This window comes from Erithacus rubecula (genome assembly GCF_903797595.1).
Source record: "Erithacus rubecula genome assembly, chromosome: 10".
Lineage (NCBI taxonomy): Eukaryota > Metazoa > Chordata > Aves > Passeriformes > Muscicapidae > Erithacus > Erithacus rubecula.
In genome coordinates, this window is record NC_136662.1 from 4,607,167 (window position 1) to 4,623,548 (window position 16,382).

At 57.8% G+C, this 16,382-nt stretch overlaps 3 protein-coding genes and 1 long non-coding RNA gene across 6 annotated transcripts in view; 2 read left to right on the forward strand and 2 right to left on the reverse strand.

Annotated features, from left to right (window-relative positions):
* ACOT11 (acyl-CoA thioesterase 11) overlaps positions 1 to 5,494 on the reverse strand; it is a 25,149-nt gene extending 19,655 nt beyond the window's left edge. Inside the window, exon 1 of the mRNA XM_079313497.1 lies at positions 5,357 to 5,494. The gene's annotated coding sequence lies outside the window, so the exon portion shown is untranslated. The remainder of the gene's footprint in view (positions 1 to 5,356) is intronic.
* Positions 687 to 5,388, reverse strand: LOC306805618 (uncharacterized protein). Its single transcript, XM_079313552.1, has 2 exons — positions 5,309 to 5,388; positions 687 to 1,394 (listed from the first exon to the last, which is right to left on the reverse strand). The coding sequence occupies exons 1-2, from the start codon at positions 5,346 to 5,348 to the stop codon at positions 967 to 969; spliced, it is 468 nt and encodes a 155-aa protein (XP_079169678.1). The 5' UTR covers positions 5,349 to 5,388; the 3' UTR covers positions 687 to 966.
* On the forward strand, positions 1,433 to 9,520 carry LOC306805622. Its single transcript, XR_013775248.1, has 3 exons — positions 1,433 to 4,713; positions 6,233 to 6,309; positions 7,368 to 9,520. It is a non-coding gene; the product is annotated as an uncharacterized lncRNA (long non-coding RNA).
* Positions 9,521 to 10,614: 1,094 nt separating this feature from the next.
* Positions 10,615 to 16,382, forward strand: part of SSBP3 (single stranded DNA binding protein 3) — a 54,074-nt gene continuing 48,306 nt past the window's right edge. For all 3 annotated transcript variants that reach the window (XM_079313526.1, XM_079313527.1, XM_079313528.1), the window contains exons 1-4: positions 10,615 to 10,814; positions 10,932 to 11,004; positions 11,187 to 11,248; positions 11,804 to 11,888. In XM_079313526.1, the coding sequence (XP_079169652.1) occupies positions 10,759 to 10,814; positions 10,932 to 11,004; positions 11,187 to 11,248; positions 11,804 to 11,888 (276 nt within the window). In that variant the 5' untranslated portion in view covers positions 10,615 to 10,758. The remainder of the gene's footprint in view (positions 10,815 to 10,931; positions 11,005 to 11,186; positions 11,249 to 11,803; positions 11,889 to 16,382) is intronic.

Here is a 16,382-nt window from a genome sequence, read left to right on the forward strand (position 1 = left end):
GTGCACATGGGGACAGGACACTGGGGGTACACAGGGACAGAGACACTCACGGGGACACAAACGCACAGGATATCCCTGGACACAGGGACATGGGATCCCGGGGGTACACATGGATACAGCAGACTCGGACACGGGGGGACGCACGGACACAGGGGGACAGTCAGACACGGGGACACTCGGACACCGGGGGGACACACGGACAGGGGGGACACACGGACACTCGGATACCGGGGACACACGGACACTCAGACACGAGGGGACACACGGGCATGGAGGGACACACGGACACGGGACCCCCGCGTGGTCCCGGCGCCACCGCGCGCCGCCAGGGGGCGCCGTTGCTCCGAGCGGCGGCGCGCGGCGCGCACCCCCCGCCCCTCGCTCCCCCCGCTTCCCCCCCCCGCCTCAGCCGCGGCCGCCCCGGCCCGGAGCCGCTACCCGCCCCGCCTGCCCCGCCCATCCCCGTCCGTCCCCGCCTGTCCCCGCGGCCGGGGGCGGGCACCGCGGGGGGACGGCGCCCTCCGGCACCCCCGGAGCCCCCGCGGAGGGCAGGGGAGCCGCGAGGAGAAGGGGGCGGGGCGGAGCGAGGCTCGGCCAATCAGCGCGCGGCGGTTTCAAGAAGCCCCTTCCGCGCCCCGCCCCGCCCGCGCGGCGCCGCGCGGCCCCGGGGGGGACAGCGCTGAGGGGGGAGGGACCGGGCCGGGAGAGGCACCGGGAACGGAACCGGGACCGGAGCACGGCGCCGCTGCCCGCCCTGCTGCCCACCCTGCTGCTGGCGCGGGGGAGCGCAGGAACGGGAGGGCATCGCACCCACGCGTGCCCGCGACCGTGTGCGGGTTCGCGTGCTGCCAGCGCCGGGCTTCACCTCCGCATCCCAGGCTGCCGGGTCAGGGTGGCATTCACCCCCTGGTTGCACCCCATGGCTTTATCAATAATGCAGCGTTATTAATTACGCAATTTAATTAATTACGCGCACGCAGCATCTACCAGCGAATGGCTGCTGCTGCTGCCTTCATAAAAAGCCTTTCTCTGGTCGGGGTTTGCAGACCGGCCTCGCTCCCCGGAGCCGCTCGGGGCGCGGGCGATGTTTTGGCGCTGGTGATGCTCCGAGCCAACGCCGCCCTCCCTCCGGCCCCGGCCTCCTCCAACCGCCGGCACAGCTGCGCGAATAAACAGGAAACCCCAACACCGCAGCTCCCGCCAGCCACACAAACCCCGACCCCACGGCAGGCGGATGACTGCTTCCCAAAAACACCATCGTGGGGCCGGCTGGGAGCCCCCCGGTACCGCTGCCCGCCTGCCTGCGCCGGCTTCATTTGAATGCGAGCCATGCAGAGCACTCGCCACCGCCACTGAGGTGTGGAAATCTCGCCCAGACGAGGAGGGGGCTCTTCCTGCTCACAGGTTTAGAGGGAGAAAAGCCTTATTAGAAGATATGGAATTTTAGACAAAAATTTAGCTGCTCTCAATGGCTGCGCGGCACTCCAGGGAGGCTGTGAGCCGGTTTTGGAGGGGTGCAAGGGAGTGTGTTGGATGGAAGCCCCTCTCCTGTCCTCCCCATTAGTATCTCCAGCAGTCTTCATGCCCTAGAGTTTTGTTTTTTCCCATGGGAAAAGGGAAAGGGAGCAACGTGACTATAGCTTGGTCAAAATTAAAATTCAAAATCCAAATTGCCAGCAGTGGTGCCTGGTGGGAAGACAGTCCTGCAACAGGCTGGGGTGAAGCATGCCAGGCAGGAATGCAGCCTGTATAGCTCTGTGTCCATCTGCAAGAGCACGCTGCCCACATACCCACTATGGATAAGGGCCACGACACTTTGGAGGCTCACGGAGCCATTGGAGCTACTGCACCTTTGTAAGTGCAGGGCACAATTAAGGATGGACACTTTTTAATGGGTTTATTTTCACAGGTGATGTTGCAGCAGAATATTACCAGTGAATTGACAAGCACAGGCTTTCTTCCCAGCAATGGGCATCCAAAAGATGCCGGGGTAGAAGCTGCCAGGCAGTGATGAACCAACAGTTCAAGAAAGGGGCCAGGAGAAGGGAAGCTGCTCTGGGAGGTCAGGAAAGGCCAACTAACCACCAAAACTTGGGAGCATTTTGATATCCTGACAATCCCCAGAAGCAAAGGCTTGAGGACTGCTTTCTGCTCCCAGGAAGTCAGGGATGGGTGCAGGGATGTCACCAGCCCAGGCCAGAAGCAATAACACGCCTGGAGTGATGCAGCAAAACAGGATGGAGTCGCGTGTCGAAATAAATCATCCATGGAGGCAAGGCAGGGAGGAGGAGGAGGTTTGCTGCTCTGGAGCCTCCCTATATCTAACAAAGCCTCAGAAACCCCAGGTGGGCAGCAGGAGCCAGGGAGGGTCTGGCTGGCCATGGCCCCAGCTGTCCCAGAGTGGAGCTGGTCCTGGCCAGGCACCCCACTGCTCCAGCCCTCCTGGGAGCTGCTTTTCCCATCCCTTCCCAGCTCCCGCGGCTTCACCTTGTGGCAGGCAATGCACAGAGCTGCCAGGAGTGATAAAATGGCTGTCCCCCAAATTTATGGAGTTTATCTGTGAATAACTCTTGGAGGTGAAGCGGCCGTTGAGCCGGAGAGGAGGAAGGCTTTACTTCGGGAAAAACTCTCCCAGGGGCGATGCAGGGCAGGCAGGAGGCCAGCCCCAGTTCCAGGGACCAGCAGAGACGTGCCCCGTGCCCCCCAGGCCCCCCAGCTTGTAGGGCTGGAGCATCTCCGGCGTGAGCTCGCCACTCACCCACGCTGGGGAAGCCGAGGGCTCGTTTCCCATCCTCAGCGTGTTTATTAGGAGCTAAGTCATGAAGAGGCTTTGGCACATCTCCTCTGCTCCTGTGGAGCGTGTTTAGCACAGCAGAGATCCCTGCTTCTTCCAACAGCACGTGCATGCCTGGGATTTCCATGCTGGCCAGGCATTGTGCCCCATGCTCTCTTCCCATGCCAATCTTTTCTTCTCCCCCCTCAAAAAAAGTTCAATCAATGAGCTATGGAGCAGCATCCTGATTCCTGGGGAAGCACAGCTGAGGCTGAGCAGGCTGGAGCCTCCCCCTCATACCCCCCTCCCCACTCTGCTGCAGTAACATCCATCCTAAGTTTCTGAGCCTCTTCTAATTTTGGAGCAGGCGCTGTTGCAGCCAAACGAGGCTGCCAATGTTTCCTTTAAAAGCTGCTTTCACTCCGAAGGACTCTTCTAGATGGTTTGCTTTTAATAGCAGGCTGCAGGGTGCAACGCCCAGCTCGTGGCCAGGGCTCTCTCTGGAGCAGGAAGGACTGGATGGCATTGGGAGCAGGACTGGGGACATGCAGGGAGCCACACACACCCTTCGAGAGCCATGGCAGTGCACACGTGCATCCCTTTCCTGGTTCAGACCAGCAAAGATCCTCACCCCCTTGCAGAGTTGATCCCACTGCAGCCCATTTCCTCCTTTCCCTCACCAGCTTGTGGGGGAATCTTTATAGAGAGGGGGACAGATACAGCTCCTAACCATGGTGATACCTCAGAGGAGAAGGAAAGGCCAGAGGAGCCATGGAGAAGCAGGAGGCAGTGAGGTCAGCACACTGGTAGGTGTGAGTGCTTTGAAAAACCCAATTGCTGGTTCAGTATAACCAGATTCAGGAAAATGAAGCTGAAGTGTGAAAAATGAAAGTGAAAAGATAGGAACCAACCCACGGCTATTTATTCTAAAAATACTGACCTAAATACTTAAGCGCACATATAAAAGTAGTTGTCTTTGCTGATTTCCTTTATGAGTCTCCTGGTTTGGTTATTATTTCACTCAGAAACCAGAAGATGCAGATTTTTGGAGACATGGAGACTGTGTTCTAGCCTAGCACTCCAGAAGTCTTTTGCCCAAAGCTGTATGCCCAAATGTCATCTAAAAGCCCAGCTTTGAAATTCATTCATTAAGCTAACGAGGCCCTGTGGTGAGCAGCCCACGCCTCCACTGATCAGAATAGGAAAGGCTTTGGCTGGGCCTCATGCAATGGCTCTCATGTTTCTCTGGGGGTGGGATGATAGCAGTGGCCATGGGCATACTGTGGGCATGGCAAAGCCCCCAGAAGAGATTTGGGAGCAGAAGGAGGCATCAGGGTAGTGGCCTTGGCACAAAGCATCCCTCAGCTTGTGGCATTGGCAGAGCTGGGCTGCAGTTCCCATCTGGGCTGTTGTGCACATCTGGGCTGGGGTTCACATCTGGGCTGTTCTTGCAGGCAGTCACCAGCCTCTGCCCACTCCCCACTCATCGGGCAGCAACCAGGGCCAGGATGTGGGGAGGCTGTGGGCAGCCTAAGCACTGAGCCTGGCTTAGTGCAAAACTCCCTGGGACCAGTGACACGACATGGCCAGCACAGCGGGGCCATCACAGAGGAGCACCTATCCTGCAGGCAGCCCTCTAACTAGGTATTCTGGGGCTTCCAAAAATACATCCCTGGAGGTGTCTGGGCCAAGCAGTGGGGTGGATGGTGAGGGAAGCCCAGGTGCAGGTGCTCCCTGTGCTGTCACAGCCCCCGATGCAGCACCATGACCTGCTGAGCACGACCTTCCTAGGGAAAATTATCAAAGTGCATTACGTGTGGAGGCAAAACGGATGGAGGAGCGGGCAGGAGTGCTGGGTCAGCAAGTTGTGCAGGCTGCATGAACGGTGAGTGCTCAGAGGGAGAAGGAAGAAGGAAGAGACCGAGCTGAAAACAGTAAAGGTAAAAGCTGGGCTGGGGGGAAGTGGCTCTCTTTCTGAAGGTCCCAGGGGGAGAGCCAGTCACAGCCTTTCCATATGACAAAGTGAAGGTGCAAGGCAGGAAAACTTGGGCTTGATAAAATGGGTTGGTTTGGGGGTTTTTTTAGTTAGAAAAAGGGGTGCTCAGTGCTGTGGGGGAGCAGGAAAGGGCTCATTTTGGAGCATGGTCTATGGCCTGGGGCTGAGTCTGTTACATACTGCATTCTGCAGAGCAGGGGATGGATGAGCACCAGCCAGGTCTCCTCACTGCCTGCTGGGAAGCAAGGTGGCCATGCATGGCTGGGTGTGTGAACAGAGGCAGAGCAAGCCCTCCAAGCAGGAAGAGTTTGGTTTACAACCTTGGAGGATGTTGCAGAGGCGAGTGTCCCTGAGGACACTGGCTCCAATGGCAGGCTGCTGACTGGAAAACCTTTCCTATAGCCCTGAGGTCCCCCTTCCTCCCACAAAACTCCCAGGAGCGATGGAGGAAACCCTCGTGGGCAGCAGAGCCAGTTGGACCACAGCTCACCCTGCAGCAGCTTTTTACCTAAAATAAGGCTGCTAAAATAAGTACCTACCCAAACTGTCACCGCACTCGCAGCAGATTTGCAGCTCCATGCACGCACCTGGCACTGGTCCACCCTGCTGTGGGAGCACCCACGGGGCCAGTGGCAGCAGGGGGAAAGTCTGCTCCAAATCCCAAGGTCACTCTCTGTCAGAGGTGCTCTGGCCCCGCTGCAGGGCGCTGGAGGGGGTGGCTGGCTCAGGGCACTGCTGGCGGCACATATCAGGCAGAGACAGATGGAAGAGGTGACAGATAAGGGACTCAGCCTGGAGAAGAAATAGGAGAGATAGGACCCAAATGTTCTGCCCCAGCAGAGAGAGGAGGCTCAAAACCAGACCCAGCAGAGCTGGATTTAGATCCCGTAACACCGGCTGGGCGCCTGTTCCCTGCCTAAACCCCTCCTTGCCGAGGCCAGGGGGGTGAGTGCAGATACTCAGCAGATACTGAGGTGGTGCAGCAGAGCTTCTGCCTGGCTCCCAAGGCAGCTGAAAACTGCTGCTACACTGGAGAGGCTGCGACCCTTCACTTGAGAACGGCTGGCATGGGGCACAGCTCCCAGGTTGTCCTGTGGGATGACTGAGAAAACTCCAACACAGGCACCATCCCATCGTCTGTAGGGTATGCAGGCACACACAGCTCTGCGGGGATGTCCTGGGAGGGTCCCTGCTATGCCATTGCCATGGGAGTCTGGCAGACAGCACTTAAATGTGACCCCTTGAGGCATCCTCACCTCATGCCAGTGCCCTGCTTAGCCCCACACAGCAGCCACCAGAACTCAGCCACAGAGGAGGAGCAGGGTCAGACACAGACAGCACCACATGGGAATGTCAGCAGCACTGCTGGGAGCCAGGCTGGGGTTGTTACCTTGCAGGACCACAGCCCCTGCATGCTGGTTTGCCTGGGGAGAGGATATTTCATTGCAAAATGTCTCTTGCAGGGAGATGCAGGCTAATGGCAAAGGAGGTGGGAACAAGGAGAACCTTACTCGCCCAGAGCAGCTGGCACTGGCAAGAGGTGAGCAGAGGTGACACTTTGTCAGGGCAACAGGGTAACCAGGGTCTGACATTTTGGGTTTTGCCTTTGCCCCATTCCTTGGGAGTCAAATCATGAGCATGAGTTAGGGGCTTGCAAGTTGTCTGTGCTCCTCAGACAGGGAAGTCCTGCTCCTCATCTTTATCTCTCTCACTTTCTCCCTTTGTGCCTTCTACCTCAGTTTGTCTCCTCTGCAATGACAGGAAGCCACAGAGTTAAAATCCCAGGAGTGCCAACTATGGGAATGCAGCATGGTTTCCCAGCTTTCCCTGGGGAAAGCCCAAGAACCATGTCCCACATGGGTGCTCCTGCTCGGCACTTGGCAGTGCCTGCCTGCAGCCGAGGTTAGCACAGGAATCGCGGGTGAGGAATTGGAGCTGCCACGCAGGGAGCTGCTGGGAATAGCTGCCACGCTTTACATTCACAGCCCATCTATTTTGCAATAACTTCACCATGATGTTCCCACATAGACAAGCCTAAGCTAGCATAGATAATGAAATGGGTTAAAGGAGACAGGCGGAGGAAGAGGATAGGAGCCAGCAACTGGTAGTAAATCAGGCAGAGAACAGGGTTACTTTAAATTCAAGGTCTTGGTGGCAGGGCAAGTTTGGTTTGTGCCAAGAGGCGTGGGGTTCAGAGGATGAGATGCTGTTGGGGAAGACAGTAGTGTCTCCTTGGTGGGGCCACCAACTTGTGTCCCCCATCAAACCCCACCCTGTTCCTATCATTCCCCAGTGCCTGCCCCGTGGGTGTCACTGGGACTAAGCACAGCCAAGGGCACCTATCCTGGGTGGTAAAGGGTGGTCAGAGGATTCTGATGGAGGATCCTGGCAGGGCAGGCAGTGGTCTCTGCTTTTCAAGGGGAAGGTCCTGCAGGCCCACATCAGCTCTTGGTAAGGGCCTGGGGAGAGTCAACCACTGAGACTCCCCTACCTTTGGCACGGGCTTAGAGGGAGTCCAAACAAGCTAATTAAATCCTGCTCTGCTTAATCAGAGCCATTGAGCACCAGTCAGAAGAAATTAATCCCGTGTTTTATTAGATGCTGTTTGAAGTCGTGTTTGGCACCTCGTCCTTGGTTCTCATCTCCTTCTGGGGAAGGAAGAAGGACATCTGTGGGGAAGAGCGAGGGTGCAGCAGATGGCAGCGGGGATGATTCAGGGGCTTGAGGAAGGAGCTGCGACTCCAGCGGCATCCCGGGGGGGGAACAAGACACCTCTCCCTGCATCCCACAGCCTACCCCTCCCCACAGCTGAGAGTCTGCGAGCCAGGCAGGCATCCCAAAAATACATGTTCCTCCGCATTGCATGCTAATGGCTCTGCTCGAGAGGTCCCACCGCAATTAAAGCACAAGGAGCATTAATATGCAACGTGGAGAGGCCACTCTTCCCACAGCTACTCCCTCCCAAACCTGTCCTTCCTGCTGCACATCCCTGCCCACTGGGAGCCTGCCCACGGGGATCCCACAGCAGTCCCAGCAGAGCCGCTGGCAGTGTGCAGTAAATTTGAGCCTTCCCTTTGCTGTGCCCAGGGGATGCTGCGTTTTCCCCCTGGCATCCGGCACCTTCTCCTGCCTTGGGGCTCAGCGGAGCAGGATCTGTTAGGTACCCATGAGGTGGGTGCCATGCAACGCAGCCCTGGAACAGGAGACACCCTGACAGCTGGGAGAAATCCACAGGCAGGTGTTTAAAACAACCAGCTGGGTGATGGTTTGGGGTTTTTAATGACTTCTGGTGCTTTAATTGCTGCAACCCAAGAAAAACTCCTGATGAAGAGAAAATCTGGCCAAGTAAGGTAGCCCACAGGTTGCCCTTCATGCCTTGGGAGCACTGGGTAGCCTTGGTACATCCTCCTGTGACTCGGCTAGATGAAGCTGCTCGCTTTGGGCGTGGGGATTTATTTTTTCCTAAATGTCCTGTCATAACTTGTGTTAAGACTTTGCAGAGCCACTTAATTGCATTCTGCGGTGGTGATGATATGAAATTAGTCTCCCTTCTGATCTTTAGCTAACTTGGTCCAAAGCACCAGCTTATAATTTGCTGTAATCATCGGGTCGCGGGAGATGCGAAGGCAGGGCCGGTGCCCAGTGAATTCACACGGGAGTTTCTGCCCTTGCTGTGCCGGTGTTTGGCAGCTGGCAGGTTGGGCTCTGCCACCCTGGGATGGCAGTATTGATCATTTCTTTTTGTGCCACTTTGGGAAGATTTTCATCACTGCTCTTGGCCATTTCCTATAGAAAAAGCTGGGAACCACAGCTGTCCGGAAGAGAGGAGGGAAAGCCAAGGTGGTTTCCTGTCTCCCTTCTCAGGCTGCTCTCTCCTCTGAGCATCTCTGAAACATCCTCCACTCCTGTCTGGAGACCTGGAACCAGACTGCTGAAGGCACCTGGAGAGGAAAGGATCCTGTCTGCCATCTCACTTCCCTGGGCTTGCTTCACGTCCCAAACTACTCCACGGGTTGGGAAGAGGAAATGGCTGGGTTCTGCCTACTCACCTATCCCAGAAAATCATCGAGTTAGAGAAAAACAAGCTCCCGATGAACAGGAGCAGGGCAGGGCAATATTCTGGGCACAGAGAGGCCCTTTTGCTGCCGAGGGCACAGCACCCATCATTCCAGTGGCATTAACGCTTTCCACCTCCACGCAGGAGATACAGGATATCACGGTATTATTTTTAACCAGGGATATTTAGTGAACTTCTCACGTGCTGCTGGAGGGTCAGATTTATCCCATAGCCTCACTCCCAGGGGACACTCCCAGTTATTTTTGAACCCATCAGAGCAGCAGAGTACCAGAGGGATGCAAAGGCTCGGGAGACACAAAGTCTGGGGTTTTTCTGTGCCTGTCCCTCCGGTCTGTGCCGGTCTCTGCCTTGTCATCGCCGCTGTCACCCCGGCCGCCACCATAAAACCCAAAACTTGGGCGAATCTCCAGGTTTTTCCTTTTCTGCTGAGACGATCTCGGACGCCCGCAAGTTCTGATCCTTTTCGACCTACCGCATGGCAACCTTTTTCTTCTCCCCGCCGTCTCCCCCCCCCCCCCCCCCACCCCCAGCTCAATCTAAACCTCAGTCTAAACTGCGAAGCGAGTTTGGCCCTGCTCAGGCAGGTCCCGGTGGCCGTGAACATTCCCACGGGCGCCGCAGCGCCGCCGCCGCCGCGGGAGTCCCTCCCCCGGCCCGCGGCTCCCCGCGCCGCCGCCCCGAGCCTCGCCGCGCTCGCACGGAGCATCCCCCGTGCTCTCGGTGGGTAACTCCGCACACAGCCCCGGCCGAGCGCGCAGCCGCCAGACCGGCTGGTTTCTGGTTTTTGTTCAGCCACTCACTTCGGAGGTAGAGGTGAGGCCAGGGCAGGGGGAAGGAGCTGTTTGAAGCCCTGATTTTTGTGATGCTCCAACATCTGTCCCCATGGGCGCTGCCGCCCGAGGTCGGCACCGATGGTTAGTTTGGTGGGCTCAGGCACAAACGGGTGTTGGTGGGGCGAGGGATGCAAAGCCCTGACTTCTAAATTAGAGATGCCCTCGGACACAAGCCTGGCTTTGCCCAAGCCCCCGGAGAGAGGCAGAAGGGCTCCCCAAAGCCCACCCTGCGCGACCCCCGCCCAGCCCGGCGGGGGTGGATTTCCCCGCGTGTTTTTAAGGGCGGCGGAGCGAACAAGACCCGTGACTGGAGCGGGCAGCCAGGACAGGCTGGCCCCAGGCTCCCCTTAGGGCTCCACGCAGCCGGACGCGCCCGGCTCCGAGTGACCGCCGGCAGCGCGGAGTCGGGGTGCGCGGCGCCGGGCGGGACCCGCCGGGACCGGTCCGGAGGAGAAAGCGACGTGCCCAGTCGCCGGCCGCCTCCCTTCTTCCCTCTCCGTGTCCCTGCCTCCCGCCGGGTCCGTCCCGCCCGGCGCCGCGGAGCGGCAGCGCCCGCCCGCCCTCACGGCCGCTCCCCCGCGCCCCCCCGACGGGCGGTTTCAAGTCCCCCCTTCCGAGGTCTCCGCGGCGCCGGCCAATCAGCGCGCGCTGCTCGCCGCGGCCCGCCGCCTTAAAGGGCCCGCGCGCCGCGCGGCGCTGGGGAAGCGGCGCCGCCCGCGGGCCGAACCGGGTGCGCTCTAGGACCGCGCGCCGCCGCCGCCCGCCCTCCCTGCCCGCCGCGGGAGGCCGCCCGCCGCCTCCGGAGCGGGGCGTGGCGCAGGGAGGCCCCGCCTCCGCCGGGCGGTGATTGGCGGCAGCGGGCGCCCGTCGGCGGCGGGGGTGGCGCCCGGCGCGGCCACGTTCGGGTGCGCGGCCAGCGGCGCGTTGGGCGCAGCGAGCGGCGGCGGGCGCGGGGCGATGGGGGCGCGGCGGCGGCCGGCGCTCTGACAGCCCCCGGCGCTCCCTCGGCGGCGGGCGCAGCGGCTCCGGCGGCAGCGGCGGCTCTCGGCGGCCGCCCCCCTCCTGCTCGGCGCGGACCATGTTCGCCAAAGGGAAGGGCTCGGCGGTGCCCTCGGACGGGCAGGCGCGGGAGAAGTAAGAGCGGCGGCGGCGGCGGGGGGAGCGGGGCGGCGGTGGCGGCGGGCGGCTTTGTGCGGGGCGGGAGCGGGGCTGCTCTCCGTGCTCCTCCGACCCGCCGCTCGGCTGTTGCAGGCTGGCGCTGTACGTCTACGAGTACCTGCTGCACGTCGGCGCCCAGAAGTCTGCGCAGACCTTCCTGTCCGAGGTGAGCCCCGCCGCCCCCCGCGCCCTTTGTGCGCCGCCGCACGCCCGCCCTCCATCTTGCGCGGGGCGGCGGCGGCGCCGGGGGGTCGCCGCGCGTGGGGGCCCACGCCCACCCGCGACCACCCCCCACCCACACCGCCCCCCCTCCCGACCCACCCCCCTCCGCCTTCCTCTTGCCCGCAGATCCGGTGGGAGAAGAACATCACGCTTGGCGAGCCCCCCGGCTTCCTGCACTCCTGGTGGTGGTAAGTGCGGGGGTGTCCCGTCGCGGGTGGGGGGGGGTGCAGCCCCGGTAGTGGCGTGAGTCAGCAGCGGCGGCGAGCCCCGAACCGCCCCGGCTCCCGCTCCCCGCGGGCGTCGAGGCGCGGCGGAGCCACCCCCGGCCCCGCGGGAGCGGCGGGCAGGGCTCCCGCTGGAGAGCTGCCGGGCCAGCCGCAGGCACCGGGCTGTGCCCGGGGGAGCAGGGCTGGGCGGCTGCGAGGCTGCGAGAAGTCCCTGAAGTCTCACGGGGGTGTTATCCCTTCGAGGTGTTGCCTCTTAAAGGCTACTTTTGCTTCCTTAAGCTCCCAGCATCCCCGCTCCTGTCGGTCAGGTCCGAGCGGTGCGACGCTGGGATGCACGGCTGCATCCAGCTGCGCTCCCATCCCAGCTCTGGGATGCACAGCTGGATCCAGCTGCGCTCCCATCCCAGCCGTGGGCCCCGTGGGGTGGGAAGCCGCTCACCTGCTCTCACCTGCGCTTACCTGGGTGCCCAGTCCCTGATGAGTAACTGCTGTTCCCCGTCTCTCCCTGCCGTGCAGCGTGTTTTGGGACCTGTACTGCGCAGCTCCCGAAAGGCGAGACACTTGTGAACATTCGAGTGAAGCCAAAGCCTTTCATGACTACGTGAGTAACAAGTTTCTAATCCTCGCGGTAATTACGGTGTTGGGGAGCTCCGGCGCACCGGGAGCCAACCTGACATAACTGACTGGCAAAAAGCGTGGGGTTTTTTTAACCAGCAATGTTCTGATTTGACTGAACAGTATTTCATAATGTTGCAATTATGTAAATGAGCTCAGATACTTATCTTGAGTACTTAGAAGCATTCGGGCTAGTGGTAGAATTAAGAAGTTTTGCATAGCAATGGACAACAAAGCGTTTATAGAGGGTCGGTGGTGAGATATTTCATGCTGAGGACACTGTGATTTGTGAGATGTTTCATGCTGAGGACACCTCGAAGGGTGGGCGGGGGTTGGCTTTTGGTGGGGAGGAGAAGGGGGAATTCCCCAAACCGCTCTCAAATGCCCCAGTTAATATCTCCCTGCCTTTGGCAAGGCTGGAGGCTTCCTTGGTTTCCTTGAGTCCTGCCTTGATGCCAGCAGGGGAGAGCTGCTGTCTTGTTTAAGCTGGTGTTGCAGACCCCCGTTGGTTGCTCGTTGTGCGTCCTGGCTCTCCACGGTCCGGGTTGCTCTCTGCAGAGGTGGCAGCGTGATCCAGGGATGGGTGATGCTTTTGGGGTGGCATGTTTGAGTCTGAGGTGTGTCCCAGAGAACCCCTCCTGGCAGGGGTGCCTGGCATGTCTGCCCCATGGCTGGGCTGCCCACTCCCGTCCCGCACCCCTCGGGAGGAATTTGCATCAAAGGATTAGTCACCTGGCTGCGGGCTTGGACCCCAGTCAAGTGCGTTTAAACCTGGTAGCAGGAGCTGGTTTTGTCTGCTCCGGGGAGACTATGGTATGGAAACCATTTTTCCTCCCTTCCCAAGTTTCTCGTTGCCTCGACATGCCTGGCTTGGGATGTGTGAGGGTTTGCTGGCGAGCAGTGCTGGGCGAGCGTCTCGGGGACCTCCACGGCGCTCTCACACCCTGGCACTGGGCACAGTGCTTGCCCTGGGGCACGGGCAGTGCCACAGAGGCTTGGCTGGCTGCTGAGCTGCCTCTTGTTTCTTCCCACCCTGCTGGGTCATGGGAGAAGTGTGTCTGGGTATTTGCTAGGTGGAGTTTGTCTGTCTGTCCATTCCTGCTGCCGCTGTCTGCATTGCTTGTTTTCACTGGGTTGGATTAAGATGGTGAACTCCTGAACCAAGGGTTAGAGCTGATAACCAGCAGCACATCTACCAGTTGTTGGCTTCTGCTTGCTTCCTGGATGTTTGGGGGAAATTGTGGGGGTTTTAGGAGCCCAGATGGAGCAGTGGAGACATCGGGAGCAAGGCAAAGGTAGATCTTTGGGCAGCAGAGCCACAGGTGAAGATGACATTAGCAAGCAAGACATGGTAATGCTCCATCCACAGCAGCCTCCTCATCATGTCTGAGGATTTAGTGTATTTAGAGAAATTAATCTTTTTTTAGCTTGGTAATAATTCTAACAATAGGCCTGAGTGCATTAGATGATTCGCATAAACTTCTTTAATACACATTGCTTTAAGCTTACAGTAAATAGACACAATCCTGATTGTTTTTAATTCTCGGTGTAATGCAGTTTTGTAACAGCCCCAAGTGCTTTACCTTTTGGGTAACTCCTAAGAAGATTTTCACTCTCCTGTGCTCTGGCTTGGTGGCACTGGTTTGGTTTCCTCAGGCATGTTTTGGCCCCAAGACAGTGCTTGTGCTTCTCCGTGGCGTGGCTGGTGATGGATGCTCACAGTACAGTCCCTCTCTGAGGAGTGGTGTTTTCCTGGCACAGAGTGTACTTTGCTGGGCGAGGGACCTGCCTGGCCAAAACTTAAATATTGACCAAAGAACCAAATGATAACTGTGGGAGTGTGAATAGAGCCTTGTTTCTCTCCAGCTTCCGGGGCAGGCTGTTGGTACCAGTGAGCGTGTTGGGCAAAAACCCACCCCAAAAGCCAGTGACCCATCAGTGCTGCATGACAGCTAAAATGGGATATGAGCCCCAAATGGGGCTGGATCAGTGAGTCATGGATTGCTTCATGTGGTGGTTGTGGTTAAAAATATCCCAGTCTAAGTCTTGCCTCAGGTTGGTAGAGCATTGTATTTACACTTGCCCAGCAATGAGCAAACTCTGTGTCCTGCTTGCTGTTTGCCCAATATAGGGTGCATGTTAACCCAGATACTGTGCTACTGTAAGGACAGAAAGATGGGATGCTTTGGGAGCCTGGCATGTCACCTTTCCAAACCCAGCACCAGAGGGGTTCTTGCCTGGGAGACAAATCTTTGGGAAGGGGGGAGCAGTTCGTGTTATCAGGGTGCTGTGGTGGGATTTGCATGGTGTGTCATTTCCACTTTGTTTTCTGGCATAACTGTATGAAAACTATTAGGAGCAGCAGGACAAATTGTCAATTTCTTCGTCCAGTTTCAAGTATTTAAATCTTCAGTGAGAAATTAAAGGAAAGAGAAATCCCACCACTCTTTTTGAAAACTGTGGGGTCTTGTGAGCACTTGGAAATACTGCTTTTTGCCTTTCCCCTAAGGTTTTACTCTCAAACTGGGACAAAAGCCTGCTGGGACTGCTTGTTGGGAGAAGAGTGATGGGAGTGGGGATTCACCTGGCAGAGGTGGGAGGAATCCTGCTCTGCTCTACCCTTCCATCTCCGTCAGGTCTGTGCGTCTTTTAACACAACTATTGAGTTGTGTCAGTTGGAGGGTAAAACTCTTTGTCACCCAAAGAGTTTATCCAAAGCAACACCCCCACGAGCACTCACCAACTCCTCAAACACAACCAGCAGCCATTGACTGAGGCTCCTGCAGCGTGGCAGTGCTGTGGCACACTCCTGGAGCTGCTGAGCCTGCAGCGGGACCGGGATCATCGCTGGTCCTGACAGGGGATTTCAGCCGCCGCCTTATCTGGGAATTGGCCGATGGCTGGTCGCAGTTGAGCATTTCAACGCCCTGAAAGCCAATACAATTTGAGTTAGCGGTGATGACTGCCAGTTTAAATACCGCAGTGAATTTCTGTCAAAGAGCTAATACACAGAAAGGAGAATTGCAGAAAACTTGATCACCAGAACCACTTCAGTCGATTTTGGCCTCCAGCTACAGAAAATGAACTTAAATCTAGTTGACTGTTGCTACATACTTTTTTTGTGGTGCTGCTCTGCCTGCACAGCTAGCTCATGTCAGCATGCAGGAGAGGAAACTTGGGGTAGCCTTTAGCTGATGAAGACGTTGACTTCATCATTCCCTTCCTCTGCTCCCCTTGTTTCCTCCCAAGAAGGACCTGCACTTGGGAGCATTTGAAATGCTGTTTTCTTTGCAGCACAAGATCTGCGGGGATGTGGCTTCAGCTTGCCATTAACGCAAAGCATTGATTTATTTGTTTTTGTTTTTAACTTTGGAAAGCTGCTGCAGTTCTTTCTGACTTGAGTCTGGAAGGATTCTCTACAGCAGTGGGGGTGGTTGCTGCTGAAGTGCAGTGGTTGATCTGGGAAAAGATGGTGTGTTTGGAACTCCTGTCCTCCTGTCTTGGCTGGGGACACCCAGGGCTCCTCTTGTTTTCCCCATCTGAAACAGTTCCCCTTAGATTGAGATCTCAGGTTTCTGAAGCTCCTGGGGATGGATGGATGGATGGATGGATGGATGGATGGATGGATGGATGGATGGATGGATGGATGGATGGATGGATGGATGGATGGATGGAGAATCCAGGCTTGCTAAAGTTACTGTGCTCAGTGGGAACCAGGTGAGGCCCAAGAGGCTGGAAGGACATTGGCCTGCTGCCTGTACAGACTGGGGATGTCCCAGGGGTGGTTCTTTCATGCTGAATCTGCCAATCACTCCCCATCCAGGTGTGAGTCAGGCACCCCATCCCAGCATCACTGCCTGGGTATTCTTGGGCTGCAGCAGAGCATTTCCTTGTCACAGCACCATCTGCTCCCCAGGGTGTGTGTGGCCAGCTCATGGTGTGGTGCACTGGCAGGTGACATGGCCTTGTGGGACCCCTGGGAAGGGATGCTCTTCATGCATGAAGGGTTTGGTGTGGCTGTCTCCTCTCCCATGTCAGGTTCTTCTGATTCCAGGACCAGTGAAGGTTGTAAGACCTTGTTGAAGGCACCCATGGCTGTGAGGGTGGGACCAGCAGGTGTGAGAATGTTGATCCATGGCTACCTTTGTGGTGGTTGTGGTGGTCCATGAGAGCTTCTCCTGTTGTGTGCAGCCAGTCTATTGAAAAGATGTAGGAGAAGAAGTGTTTTTGGGTCAGGTCTAGTGCAAGGCAGGGAGAGGGGTTGGGAACAGCTTTGTGTGGTCGCTGTGAGCCCCCACAGGCATTGCCTGAGCCCTGGGCATGTGGCTCAGCAGTGGCACACACAGCTCAGCCTGTTTCCTTGCAGGACTGTGCTCTGGGCTCCATCCAGCTCCACGCTGCAGGGACAGGGCTCCCTGGTAGGTAACCGGAGAGAGGAGTTTCCTTCAGGAGTGGCAGGCTGCCAGGAGCAGCTGCAAAA

Bases quoted from the DNA above. Each gene is read 5' to 3' on its own strand.
- LOC306805618 (XM_079313552.1), bottom strand. From the start codon at position 5,348: ATGGAGCTGCAAATCTGCTGCGAGTGCGGTGACAGTTTGG. The intron at 1,395-5,308 runs GTAGGTACTTAT...ACCTGTGAGCAG, and splicing joins CGAGTGCGGTGACAGTTTGG to GAAGAGCCCCCTCCTCGTCT.